The sequence below is a fragment of the Sander lucioperca genome, chromosome 15 (genome assembly GCF_008315115.2).
Source record: "Sander lucioperca isolate FBNREF2018 chromosome 15, SLUC_FBN_1.2, whole genome shotgun sequence".
Classification (NCBI taxonomy): Eukaryota; Metazoa; Chordata; class Actinopteri; order Perciformes; family Percidae; genus Sander; species Sander lucioperca.
This window is the reverse complement of record NC_050187.1, coordinates 3,861,548-3,876,547: the sequence shown is the minus strand read 5'-3', so window position 1 is coordinate 3,876,547 and position 15,000 is coordinate 3,861,548. Positions and strand designations below refer to the sequence as shown.

Below are 15,000 nucleotides of genomic sequence, written 5' to 3'. Positions count from 1 at the left end.
TTGTTTTTTCTTCAAATGTTATAAAATTGACTAAAACACCCAAATTCAATGAAAGTAGTGAACGGATTATTTATTTGACTTGTGAGGAGCGTTGTAGGGAACCATCCATATTATTTTATTATTAAAAAAATTTCTGATAAAGAAAGTTTTTTTTTTTTTTTTTTTTTTAAATGGGTCACAATTGACCCGAGGACAACAGGATATGATACACATAAAAAAAATAATAATAATTGCCAAAACTTTTAAATCAGCAGCCTTGGCTTTCACTTCATTTCTATGATAAATAAATAACTTTTTTTAATTAACTTGCACGGACTCGAAAAAACTTGTTGACTGAAGCAACATGTACAATTAATTAAAGGAAGTTAAAAGGTAACTTTAGTAGTTTTGAACCTGGACCCTATTTCCATGTTTGTGTGTCTAAGTGACTGATGGGAACAACAATCTTTGACATTGGTCCAGTATTGAGTGAGAAACAAGCCGCAATTTAACGTTGATGGGCAATTGTGCACCGTCAATTTACGTCCACTAAAAGTTCTGTTGTTGACAGACTCAGATTATTATTCTAAGTGTCTGACAACATTATGAAAGGATCCCTACAGAGATAGACCTTTTAGTTAAAGAGTAAGATCCTTTTAGTTTAACATGAAACCACCGAAATCACCATCACCAAACTCCACCAGACTCCATGTAAATAATCAGGACTTTTAGTGTGTATAGAGCCAGCATATTTCCACCAGACTCCATGTAAATAATCAGGACTTTTAGCGTGTATAGAGCCAGCATATCTCCACCAGACTCAATGTAAATAATCAGGACTTTTAGCGTGTATAGAGCCAGCATATTTCCACCAGACTCCATGTAAATAATCAGGACTTTTAGTGTGTATAGAGCCAGCATATTTCCACATGTAAATGGGTGAATTAAGGGTTAATTTCAACCAAACCAGAGTGGTGATTGTTGGAACAGTGGAAAGATGAACCAAGACGGCTTTTGATAGTTTAATTTTGTTTCTGTCCACTTTGAATGTAGTGTGTTTTACGATAATTAAATTACTGTTTATTTTAATGGAGTTTGGCGATGGTATTATATTAAGCCTTGACCCCCCCTCTGGCACCTTTGCCACTGTGGCAAATATTTTCATACATTTTTAACCCCACCTTTATCCCCAAAGAGGGGATATGATCACCATAACCCAACTCACCAGACTCCATGTAAATAATCAGGACTTTTATCATCGTAAAACACACTTCATTCAAAGTTGACGGAAACAAAATAAAACTATGAAAAGCCATCTTGGTTCATCTTTCCACTGTTCCAACAATCACCACTCTGGTTTGGTTGAAATAAACCCTTAATTCACCCATTTACATGTGGAAATATGCTGGCTCTATACATGCTAAAAGTACTGATTATTTACATGGAGTCTGGTAGGTTTGGTGATGGTGATTTTGGGGCTACATTTTCATTTACATTTCATAAAACATAATCATCTTGTTGGGTTTGTGGTCTGGAATATGAGGCTTTACGGCGGTTTAAACAAAACCAGAGAAACTCAATTCAAAATAGCTAAAACTCTGGTTATGAACTGATACGATCTCTGTGGTTTGAGTGAACTTCCCTTTTAAAAAAAAAACTGGTATTCATCCTGTGCAGCTGACATACACACCCACACACACACACACCCACACGCACACACACACACACACACACACACACACACACACAGACCCACACACAGTTTATTTTGACTTAATGTTATTCTCTCTCTTTCAGATAAGCCCCACCCCCTCTCTGTTGCTCTGAGCATGCTCAGTCGAGCACCCCCATCAAAGAGCTCTTTCATGCTGCACATCTACGTGTGGAACAACACACCGTGATCACACACACACACACACACACACACACACACACACACAGCTCCTTCCTTAAACACTTACTCATGTCACCTTCAACAGTAACACTGTTCTCTCCCTCTCCGTGTGTGTGTGTGTGTGTGTGTGTGTGTGTGTGTGTGTGTGTGTGTGTGTGTGTGTGTGTGTGTGAGAGTGATACTGCTCACTCAACCTCAGGTGAAGGTTACAGGAAACACGAGGCGACTGTGAGACTATATACAGTATGTCAGACTCCTTCTGTGTGCACAACATGAAATAAACACAGTAAGACTTGAACATCACAGGTCTGATTTCTTTCGGAGGCTTTTTTTTTATAAATAAATATAAAATATATTGTTGTCTTTTCAAAACAAATAAAGTTCATTTTTGACCTTAGAGACAACAATAACTGAGCGATGGAGGCAGCGGTAGAGCAGAAACTCCCGTGTTCGGTTACACTGGTAACGAGTAGAGATGCACCGATAGACCGGCCGGTGACTGGAATTGGCCGGTTTTCACGTGCTCGGTCATGACCGGCGACCGGCAGGTCAGTCTGACATATGGTGATTTCATGCCGGTCAACGCTACAATTAACTGACAACATAAGTTATACCAGTTACAGTTCTCAAAAAGGCATGCACAGACGCGACAGCAAAGTCTCTTTTTCCTTTCTCTCAACTTTTCCGCTCGCGGTGTGAAGGCGTGTCGGCGCTATTTTTGAACATGTAGGAACCTGGTGAATTAACCTGCAACATGTCAGCTGTTTGGGAATTCTTCAGCGTGTGTGCAGAAGATAACAAGTTTGCAATATGCAACACCTGCAAGGAGAAAGTAGGGCGTGGAGGGACGACACCAAAAACCTAAATCACATTTCTTTAGTTGATATTGATGTGAAAAGAAGGAAATGGTTCTAACATTGCTCTTTAGATGTGTGTGAATGTCCCACACCAGGAGTAATTTATATAGTTCTATTTTATAGTGATCCATTATCTGTTCAACACATGTTCTATTAAAGAAAAGATAGAAAATAAATATTTGTGTGTGCTGTAAAGTGGTTAGAAAAAATGAAATTGGAATCAGCTAAAATCAGTATCGGCTGGCCTAACTCAAAGAAAATCGGAATCGGCCTAGAAAGTTGTAATCAGTGCAGCTCTACTGCTGAGTGGAGAGAAGGTAACGCTGATGATGAAGGATGAGGAGGAGGAGGAGGAGGAGGAAGAGGAGGAGGAGGGAAGCCTCTCTCATCCCACCCTTTGTGTGACTTCTATCGGGACGGTACGGCTGACGCTCCCTTTATAATTTCACTAAGAGGACGGAGGGAGGGAGGGAGGGATGATCGGGGCAGTGACAGACGCTCTGCTGGGGGCTCATGAAACATTGATGAGGTAGAGGAGGAGGAGAAAGAGGAGAAGAGAAGGAGAGGATTAAACACCTTGTAGACCGACACAAAAAAAAAAACGAGGGATGACAGCACAAAAAATGTCCAAACCACACAGGATTTGGAATTTCTTTTTGTGGCTTCTCTTGCAGACCGTTTTAGCCAAATCTCTTTCTTTCACCCAAAACACACACACACACACACACACACAGACACACACACACACACACACACAGACAGACACACACACACAGCTCGGGGGCTCCCAAACCACCAAGATGTCCGCTGATTGGCTGGCTCAGAACAACACAGGAAAAGAGGGGGATGATGGGAGCAGCGGAGCAGACAGGCATGATGTTATTGTTTTGTAAGCGTGGCTGTGTGTGTGTGTGTGTGTGTGTCTCTTTGTTTGTCTGTGTGTGTGTGTGTGTGTGTGTGTGTGTGTGTGTGTCTATTTGTTTGTCTGTGTGTGTGTGTGTGTGTGTGTGTGTGTGTCTCTTTGTTTGTCTGTGTGTGTGTGTGTGTGTGTGTGTGTGTGTGTGTGTGTGTGTGTGTGTGTGTGTCTATTTGTTTGTCTGTGTGTGTGTGTGTGTGTGTGTGTGTGTGTGTGTGTGTGTGTGTGTGTGTGTGTGTGTGTGTGTGTGTGTGTGTGTGTGTGTCTCTTTGTTTGTCTGTGTGTGTGTGTGTGTGTCTATTTGTTTGTCTGTGTGTGTGTGTTTGTCTGTGTGTGTGTGTGTGTGTGTGTGTGTGTGTGTTTGTCTGTGTGTTTGTCTGTGTGTGTGTGTGTGTGTGTGTGTGTGTGTGTGTGTGTGTTTGTCTGTGTGTGTGTGTGTGTGTGTGTGTGTGTGTGTGTGTGTGTGTGTGTGTCTCTTTGTTTGTCTGTGTGTGTGTGTGTGTGTGTGTGTGTGTGTGTGTGTGTGTGTGTGTGTGTGTGTGTGTGTGTGTTTGTCTGTGTGTCTGTGTGTGTGTGTGTGTGTGTGTGTGTGTGTGAGTGTATGTATGTGTGTGTGTGTGTGTGTGTGTGTTTGTCTGTGTGTCTCTGTGTGTGTGCATGCATGTGTCTGTCTGTGTGCATGCATGTGAGTGTGTGTGTGTCTGAAAGATAGATAGTGTGCGTTAGCGTGATCGGTGTTCAACGGTCATTTCTGTCCCAATCCATAAATCAATCAAATGCAAACCAGAGTGTAGCCTCCGCCCACCGCTAATTTCAAAAACAAAGGATTGGAAGCTGCTATTGATGCTAACAGCATTCATTATCTGAGTTATTAATGTTCAAATGTTGGTTTACATCAGCTGAAGTTGGTAAACACTGACAGGATATTTTCTTATTATTCTTAGGATATTTTTTTAAAAACAAAACGATGGTTTTGTCAGACACTTAGAATAATAATCTGAGTCTGTCAGCGGCTAAACAAGCACTTTTGTGAAGGTAAATACAAGCTGGACAATCGCTCTGTTAACTTATACTGGTGAAAGTCTTGTGTTTTCTCCTTAACTTCTTCAAGACATGAACACCTGTTTCCTGGTGAAAGTCTTGTGTTTTCTCCTTAACTTCTTCAGGACATGATCACCTGTTTCCTGGTGAAAGTCTTGTGTTTTCTCCTTAACTTCTTCAGGACATGAACACCTGTTTCCTGGTGAAAGTCTTGTGTTTTCTCCTTAACTTCTTCAGGACATGATCACCTGTTTCCTTGGTGAAAGTCTTGTGTTTTCTCCTTAACTTCTTCAGGACATGAACACCTGTTTCCTGGGTGAAAGTCTTGTGTTTTCTCCTTAACTTCTTCAGGACATGATCACCGCTCCAGCCCAGGATCTTCATGCTCTTATACAGCAGCAGTCAATGTGCTGCTGACAGTAATAAATACGAGGAATATATACCAATTACAGAGCTTTACATTTCGTAGATACATGTATGAATGGCTGAGAGATGAACCCCGACATCAGTCGGCATCTAACCTCCCATGAGTCAGTTCAGACGGCAGTTTGATGACTTGTTTACGTCCGTAATTGCTCGACTTCTAACAGCGGACGTTCGCTCGATAATCAGCCTTAACAGGGAACGAGTGCTGCCCCCACTTAGTCTCCTCCCGCTCACATCTGGACCTCTTTGCAGTGCAATAATCACCCAGCGCTTCCATATTCATCACCCCGCTGGGAATTTCAACCGGCGGTCTTTTAGGATGCGAGGCGATGCTCTGAACCACCTGAGCCACGCAGGAATTTATGTCCTCCAAACGCGTCGCAACTGCCCTCATAAAAGCGACTCCCAGACCTATTTCTCTGGCTGTTGGGAGAAGGTAAAGGGCTTCTGGGGGACCGTCAGGGTTTCAGCAAAGGAGCTCCTTTAATGTCTGTAAGTCTTGATGATAGTTTGAAGAAAGGTTTGTGGTTTCTTCAGGGAACAGATCTTCAAACGGTCTATGAAGTTGGTACAGACGCACATTAATGCTGCACTGTGACACACCAAACCTACTCACACACACACACACACACACACACACACACACAAGAAACACAGAGACACACACACAGACACACACACAGACAGACAGACACTAATAAACACACACACACACACACAGACAGACACAAACACACACAGACACACACACAGACTGACAGACAGACAAACACAGACAGACACACACACACATACAAGAAACACAGACACACACACAGACAGACACACACACACACACACACACACACAGACACACACACAGACAGACAGACACAAATAAACACACACACACACAGACACACACACACAGACAGACAGACAGACAGACACAAATAAACACACACACACACACACAGACAGACAGACAGACAGACAGACACACACACACACACACACACACAGACACAAACACAGACAGACACTAATAAACACACACACAGACACACACACACACACACACACAGACAAATGTACATAATATATATATATATATATATATATATATATATATATATATAAATAAAAGAATGCAGCTTGGTTTTCTGGGAACGTTATTTTTTTAGGAGACAAGTCTTTAAAGCCTATGGACTCCCTTCTACAGTCCAGCTTTCTTCCACCGCTGCAGATCAATTAAATCCACCCACGTCTCTCACAGATCACTTTATGATCCTATAAAAAGATAACGCACGAGAGAATCCACCCTTCTCCAAACGACACAAACTCAAAACCTCATTGATAAGACCTTCGATGACATTCAGGGCCCTATTTTAATGATCTAAGCGCCTGGCACAGGTGCATTTAGGGTGTGTCCAAATCCACTTTTGCTAGTTTGACAGGAGAAAAAAGGGTCCGTGTGCCGGGCGCATGGTTCTAAAGGGTTGTACTTAGTGTCTTCATTAATCAGAGGTGTGTTTTGGGCGTAACATGCAATCAACCAATCAGAGATCATCTCCCATTCCCTTTAAAAGCCAGGTGCGTTTGGACCTTGGAGCATTGCTGTTATGATGGAGGATTTGCACCGTAATATTTTTATTTGTAATCTTCTGCATGTGTGTGTGCTGCTGTGCGTCCCTGTGTGTGTAACAAGCATAGTGTGCGCGCTGTGCACGAGCCTAGGAGCATTTTACTAATGCTCTGTTAAAATAACAATGAAATGCTGCGTTATTGACTTTAGACCAGGTTTTTGTTGGTCAATGGTGCCATCACTTCCCGCTGCCTCAACATAGCAATACTCCCAGAATGCACCTGAACACACCTCCCTGTAAGACCAGCATGTCCAGAATGCACCTGAACACACCTCCCTGTAAGACCAGCATGTCCAGAATGCACCTGAACACACCTCCCTGTAAGACCAGCATGTCCAGAATGCACCTGAACACACCTCCCTGTAAGACCAGCATGTCCAGAATGCACCTGAACACACCTCCCTGTAAGACCAGCATGTCCAGAATGCACCTGAACACACCTCCCTGTAAGACCAGCATACCCATAGGCCACAGATGGGCAAAGGTGCATTTGTTATTTAAACGACGCGGACACTGGACGGGAAACTGACAACTGCGTCGGTCTTAAACTAGCAAAGACACGAGTGCAAGATAGGGCCCTGAGCGTGATGATGACGATTCGAAATGTGGACGGTATAGAAGTTCTTAACGGGACACAGAAATACTTTGGTTCGATGTTTCTAGGCTCTACGGTTGGTCCTCAACATGCTCTTTAAAAAGGTTTTTCATATACTGTAGTTTGCTCCCTTTCAGAACGCCACAGGCTTTTATAATCACGAAGATCTTCAGGGAACATGTTGACGCCCTGCCTCGTCTTCTCTGTTCCCAACAAAACGTTGAGTCAAAGCCACACGTCTTCCTCCGTCTGGCCTCGAGCCAGCGAGCTACTTTTAGATCCGAGGGACGATGCTGAAGGTTTCTGGGCATCAGCCCGCCGATCGGTAAACCGCCTCCATTAACCTTCGTCTAAACTCAGCCTGCCGATAACTTTAGCCTCAAGCGTTTCTCCACGGAAAACTATTCTGCTTTTAAAAATCCTTTTTATTGACGATGACGGACATCCTTTTGAGAGCTTCCTCTGGTCTGGAAAGTGTAAAATAGTTTGCTCGTTGTGCTTAATAAGCTCGTTCCGAAGGTTACTGGCCAAAAGCAGATGAGTTATAGGACATCAATCTACTGAAAGAATATAAATGAATGCTTTTATTGAGAGTGTTTTAACTTGCTGTATTATCTGCTGGTTCTGAAATGCCACTGAGTCACAGAAAAAGACAATCAGAAAAACTGTTACAACTGCCAGCAAGTTACTAGGGATAACACTACAGAGCATTGTACACATTTACAAAGACAGACTGGTGAGAAAGGCCAATAACGTGTGTGACTACACACACACCCTGGCATCTCATTTTAAACTACTGCCATCTAGGCCTCGTTTCTGCCCACCCCTTCTGACCAAGAACAGATCCAAATTCTCTTTAGTACCACAGCCATGAAAGCCTTAAATCAATCAAAATAAGCTAGATGTCCAGCTGGCCTGGTCATACCCAAGGGTGTATAGTGTATTGTAGTGTGTGATGTATGTTCTTCATGTTATGTCTGTCAGTGTCTGATGTAGGGACTATTTGTTTAGATCATATGTCTGATGTCCTGTCATAAAGTGCCTTGCGACTTTGCCGCAATCCCAACTGCCCCACGGGGACAATAAAGTTATCTAACTACTACTACTTTTAAATCGTAAACAATCATCATCTCTACCTGCAAGAATTCAAACTGCTTCCCAAGTATCCTCACAATAACACAGAGATTAAAAGTGATTCAACAGTGACTACGTTTACATGCACGTAGTCTATATCCACGACGTTTCCCTTCCGGGATTAAGACACACACACACACACACACACACACACACACACACACACAGGTCCTGCTATTCTCTTAAAAAGATCGACGCACACCAACACAGACATAAACTTCAGGCCACTTACGTAGGCTACGGCGAAAGGTCTACGTAGAGCCACTGCAGAACCGTAAATCTCCCTTAGGCCGTAAACTGTCCCAAACTGCAGTAAAAACCCTGGTTGAGACGCAGATTCTGAATGTGCTGTATACATGTCCAAAGAATACCAGAATATCACACACGTCTTAATCAGAAAAAACCTAATTCAGAAAAAGGCTGAGCAGCTCCACTGGAGCGGTTGGGGGTTAAAGTGCCCATATTATGAAAAAAATCACTTTTTCTGGGATTTGGGGTGGTATGTTGTGTCTCTGGTGCTTCCACACACATACAAACTTTGAAAAACATCCATCCATGCTGTTTAGAGTGAGATACGGTTTCTGAATGTGTCCTGCCTTCAGTCTCTGGGTGAGCTGGTCAAAATCGGCACGGCTTGTGACGTCACAAGCCGAAACGAGCAGGCTAACCGCAACCATTAGCTCGTACCGTTAGCATGCTAACGCTATGGCTAACGCTAGCATGCTAACGCTAGCATGCTACCTCGTTCTCAATAGCAATGCACTGCTACAACACCACACAAGTTCACCATAATCTCCAAAAGAACTACTTCCATGTGCGCCCTCATTTAGAAGTCTCCCAGCTAATCCTGCCTTGTAACTGACCAAATTTGTAGAAACAGCCTTTCTTTTACTGTCTATGGAGCTAGCTAGCTGACATGATCTACATCTGAGCTACTGGGCATGTGCAGTGCAATCAAAGATAGTACAGAAGAAGAAAAGAGGTCTCACTCTGTAGCTAAAACAGAGACCAGCTGAAAAGAGGATCTGCAGCAGTGAGAGAGAGCGGTGCAGTACAACAACAATATGGTGTTTTTTGAAAATTAAACCATGTAAACCTATTCTGGTACAACCTTAAAATACAATTATGAACCTGAAAATGAGCATAATATGGCTGCTTTAATGGCCTTGCTCAAGGGCACCTCAGTGGTGGTGATGAGGGAGGAACAAGCGCTGCTCTTTCACTTTATATATATTGTCGTATTATAAAGTAACGGAGTAAGTCAAAGAGCTTCCACTTAGAGTTGCATCGCTGGAAATAATCTGCATTTCACTTGAGTTTAAGTTTGTGAAAAAGAGATCCTGAAAGACTAAGACTAAGAGGAAAAGAAATCAACTTGCAACACACAGTACATATGGGTGTTTAAGTTTGAAACTGCGGTGTGCTTTAGGTCACAAGTTGTGTTTGCATGTATGGGAAGGGGAAGTAGTTTGCGTGCTTCAGTGAAAGTTAAAGAGTAAACAGTAGACGTTATCTTAGAGTATAGGTGCAAAGTCCAGCGGGTGTTGGGCAAAACCAGCCTGTCTTCATTCATTCATTCTTAACTTAAACTTAACGAGCCAGCAGCGACAGAGAGAACTATTTCATCCCTCAGATGTTTGATGAACATATTGCATATGTTTCTAGTCCAACATGATCATTAAATGAGGGCTTTTTCTTTCTAAATATCAAGGGTCTAAACTGTACAGACTGTAAAGACTGAGATAAAGTTATAATTTGGGGATTTGTACGTAAATGTGTTGGTTGTCGTGTATATAGAAATGTGGACGGTAGAGACGTAACCTTAACCTTAACGGGAAACAGATATACTTTGGTCAGATGTTTCTAGGCTCTACTGTCCTAAAACTCAGGCTTTTTCTTCCTAAATATGCTTTTTCAATATCAAGAGTCTAGGGCAGGGGTGTCCAGAGTGCCAGATTTGATAATGCGAAGATGCCCAATGGTCCCAAAGTTACGTACAAATGCACTGTTCTTAATAAGCTTGTTCCGAAGGGTACTGGCCAAAAGCAGATGAGTTATAGGACAAAGTCTTTCTACTGCAAGAATATAAATGAATGCTTTTATTGAAAATGTTTTAACTTGCTGTATTATCTGCTGGTTTGGAAATGCCACTGAGTCACAGAAAAAGACAATCAGAAAAACAGTTACAACTGCCAGTAAGTTACTTGAGAAACGCCAATAACATTGTGTGTGAAAGGACAATAACATTGTGTGTGACTTAAGGCCCAGATACACAGAGAACACACAGACACACACACACACACACACACACACACACACACACAAATGTCGTACAAATTACGTACAAATGCACTGTTCTATAACAGTTTTTATTTTCATTCTTTTTAAAATGGCAATGTTACCAAGTCTACCCCACTCAGACGTGAATATATCTAAAAAACAGAAACAATTCTGCCTTACTTTTACTTTTTTTTTTTTTTACAGTAATGCAAAGTTTGCCAACATTTAAGTTTACAACAAATGACTCTTGCTGTTGCCTTTCACAAACCGAGGCTGCGGGCCGTATGAATCTGGCCTTTCGTTGCCTTGTCTACGTGATACGCAGGTATACGGAGTATACCCACTAGGAAAGGTCAAGGATTTCCGTATACACACTTACAAAAACGCAAGGATACCGTTACGTAATGATGATTGTTTTGTGAGAGAACTTTCACACTTACGTTCATAAATTCACACCGTCTGTGTTGCGAGTCGCCTAGGAACAACTAGCCTGCTTGGCGGTCATTCTCTGTGCAAATTTGAAATTAACTAACGTGAATCACTAAAGAGGATATATGAAACGAAAGCAAATATAAACTACACTCTTTCAGTGTTTTCGTAAGCCTGCCCCTGAAGCTATACTGCCAAAAGCTTCGAGGGACTCCAGGAAATGAGCCAGATGAGGCGGATGCTTTACGCGGTAACGTTACAAAAAAACAGTGAAAGAAATGGACACAGCGACGCCACAGACTTCGACGGAGACCAGTGAAGGATATTAGAAGATCTTTCCCGGTGATGGCTGAGCGTTACTGAGCAGCCTCCAACTGAGCTTGAAGACGTAGATGTGACGTGAGCAACCTGTCTGAAAGTTGGAAGTCTTCTGGTAGCTGTGCCAAGAGAAATCTCAATCATTCCCAATCTAGCAGAGACGGAGAGCGTGAGTAGGAGCTGTCCATGAGCGTAGGAGCAGGAGCAAAACGTTGCTGAAATATATTGTTCCGATGCTTTCATGGACTCACTATGGGCTTCTCCCTTGACTGTATGATGCCTCCACGTCCCCCCGATTGCCTGCAAACTTCTCCTGTACTATACGGTAATTTCTCTACCGTGCGACAGAAAGTCGCATGGTTATGACACAATCGTTAGCCTATTATTACAAAAACGTCTGCTACGGAGCCATAACGTGAGGTACAAGGTAATGGAGCCTTTTATACATTGTCGTGTTTCTTTAGAAATAAACAATGGACAAATAGAGTCTTTAAACTCTTCAGATGTAAAGTTATTCTCTGTCAAAGTGACGTCAAAATGAATGGAAGTCAATGGGATGCTAGCAGAACGGGTGAGTCTAAATCTGGGAGGGAAACAAAAAACTAGACTACACCACTGGTTGGCAGTACTTTGTTGTTATTTTGCTAATCTTAGATTTGGTAAAAGTATGTTGTGTGCAGAAAGTTTCTTGTGTGCACAAGGGAAAACTAAATCCCCTGTGTCTCTTTAATGGGCTCTGGAGTTTGTGAATCATTATCTAGAAATGAATAACTCACTCATTACCCCGTTAATAAAATATGATTACTTGGACATTCCTCGGCCAACACCCGAGGCCAGGCTGAAGGGTCAGCGGTCACACCTATCTGATAGAATCTGGGTGTGACAGCTGACTGATAAACGGTGATTTCATCAGCTCCCTGCCCCTTTTCAGCAAGGCTCTAAACCAGGGCTGGCTCGTGGCAGAGGCAGCATAGGCAAATGCAAAAAAACGTTGGGAAAAAAAGTGAGAAAAACTATGAAAAGCTACTACGTCCTACGTTAAAATGTTGCTCAAAACTCAACTTTATCTACACGCCCGTAAAACAGCAAATCCCGTCTCAGTTCAGCCTTCAGTTTATGCTAGGTCCTTAAAGTGCATTCCTTCGGCTACAAGCTGAATAGTAAGTATGCCAGTGCCAGTAGTTGTGATTATCACCCATGAGCAGCCACTGAATATCTATCATTAATGACTCCCTCTATCTTTCTCTTTTTATTTCAAGTGAGGGCCTGAACCCTGCAAACACCACTGGGTAAAATACTACCAACATGATTACACAAAATGTTGACAGGTTAATTTCTGAGATGTTCAGATCACATCTGACGATGTCCTTGCAATGAGAAAAGACTTTTGCTGAAATTCTGAAAAACATCATGCCAAATCAGTTGTGGTTAAGGTGTAAAGTGTAAAGGACTAATACACTTAGTTAGGCAACAAAAATGCTTGGTTAAGGTTAGGCAAACATGTCCCAAAGGTCCCATATTGTGAAAAGTGAGAGTCCCATGTCTTTTTTTTTAATTATAAAGCAGGTCTAAGTGCTGTATAAATCAATACACAGCCTGTATCCAGAAATGGTGCCTTTAAAGTGCCCATATTAGGGGGAAAAAAAATCACTTTTTCTGGTATTTGGGTTATTTTGTGTCTATACGTCACTAGCCGAGACGAGGTGGCTAACCATAGCATGCTAGCGCTACCATGCTAGCTCGTTCTGAATGGCAAAACACTGCTACAACACACACTAGTTCACCATAATCTACAAAAGAACTACTTCCATGTCCCTGTTCTGCAGATATTCCACGCAAACTTGGAAGTGCGCCCTCGTTTAGAAGAAGTCTCCCGGCTAATCCTGCCTTGTACTGCTGAAGTTGGAGAAACAGCTAGCTAGCTCATGTAATCCTTACCTAGCTACTGAGCATGTTTTGAGGTTGTATCAGAATAGGTTTACATGGTTTAATTTTCAAAAAACACCATATTTTTGTTGTGTTGCACATTGCTGCAGCTCCTCTTTTCACCCTGTGTTCAGGTCTCTGTTTTAGCTACAGAGTGAGACCTCTCACTGCTGTAACATCTTTGTTGGCAGTCGCACATGCTCAGTAGCTAGGTAAGACCACATGCTCAGTAGCTAGGTAAGATCACATGCTCAGTAGCTAGGTAAGACCACATGATCAGTAGCTAGGTGAGATCACATGCTCAGTAGCTAGGTAAGAACTACATGAGCTAGCTAGCTGTTTCTCCAACTTCAGTAGTACAAGGCAGGATTAGCCGGGAGACTTCTTCTAAACGAGGGAGCACTTCCAACTTTGAGTGGAATACCTGCAGAACAGGGACATGGAAGTAGTTCTTTTGTAGATTATGGTGAACTAGTGTGTGTTGTAGCAGTGTTTTGCCATTCAGAACGAGCTAGCATGGTAGCGGTTAGCCCCCTAGCCCCCTCATTTTGACTAGTGACGTAGAAAGCCGTGCAGATTTTGACCAGCTCACCCAGAGACTGAAGGCAGGACACATTCAGAAACCGTATCTCACTCTAAACAGCATGGATGTTTTTTTTCAAAGTTTGTATGCGTGTGGAAGCACCAGAGACACAAAATAACTCCCCAAATCCCAGAAAAGGTGATTTTATTTCATAATATGGGCACTTAAAAAATGATCGAGCTCATTTTTATTCATCATGAGATTAATTCATTTATTGCATATTGCGACAGGCCTATCGTAATATGACATAAGTGTCTTTTCCTGGTTTTAAAGGCTGCATTACAGTGAAGTGACGTCATTTTCTGAACTTACCAGACTGTTGTAACTGTTCTATTATTTGCCTTTACCCACTTAGTCATTATATCCACTTTACTGATGATTATTTATCAAAAATGTCATTGTGTAAATATTTTGTGAAAGCACCAATAGTCAACACTACAGTATCGTTGCGGTATCGATATCGAGGTATTTTGTCAAAAATATCCTGATATTTGATTTTCTCCATATCGCCCAGCCCTATGTTATGTTCTTCTTTACAAATGAAATAAATGTCAGACTGACTGTGCATTATACAATTAGTTTTTAGAAATGTATCATGATGTATTGCCCCTAGAAAGTCAAGAAAATTGCAAATCTCAATACTTTGGAATCGCAATAAAAATCCAATCGGTATCACCCATGTATCGTGATAAAATCGAATCGGGACAAGCCCTAAAAGATATGTTGCACGGACATTTCACCAAACCAGCAAATGTTTCTTCCTCCCAATCTTACCTTGAAGCTGTTTAAACCTCCCCTCCAGCTGGTTGTAGTTAAAGGCAGCCTGGCCCAAGAAGCCGGGCCCGGGGCTGGGCCCCCTGATGGGGCTGAGGCTGGGGCTTGTACCCCGGCCAGGGCTGGAGGCGTGGGACTGTCCGGGACCGCCGGACAGGGGCGACAGGGCACCGGCATAGTCCAAAGTCGGGGACAGAGGGCCGGGGAGAGCGCTAGCGGCGCT

General features: G+C 42.5%; 1 protein-coding gene across 6 annotated transcripts in view; it reads right to left on the bottom strand.

Moving 5' to 3' along the window:
* The window catches only part of LOC116056251 (spectrin beta chain, non-erythrocytic 1), a 197,380-nt gene that overhangs the window by 98,400 nt on the left and 83,980 nt on the right, over positions 1-15,000 (bottom strand). For 3 of the 6 annotated variants that reach the window (XM_035991916.1, XM_031308419.2, XM_031308413.2), the window contains exon 1: positions 14,778-15,000. This exon is cut by the window's right edge. The exons of the other annotated variants lie outside the window; for them this stretch is intronic. In XM_035991916.1, coding sequence (XP_035847809.1) covers positions 14,778-15,000 — 223 coding nt within the window. The remainder of the gene's footprint in view (positions 1-14,777) is intronic. 6 annotated transcript variants of the gene reach the window in all.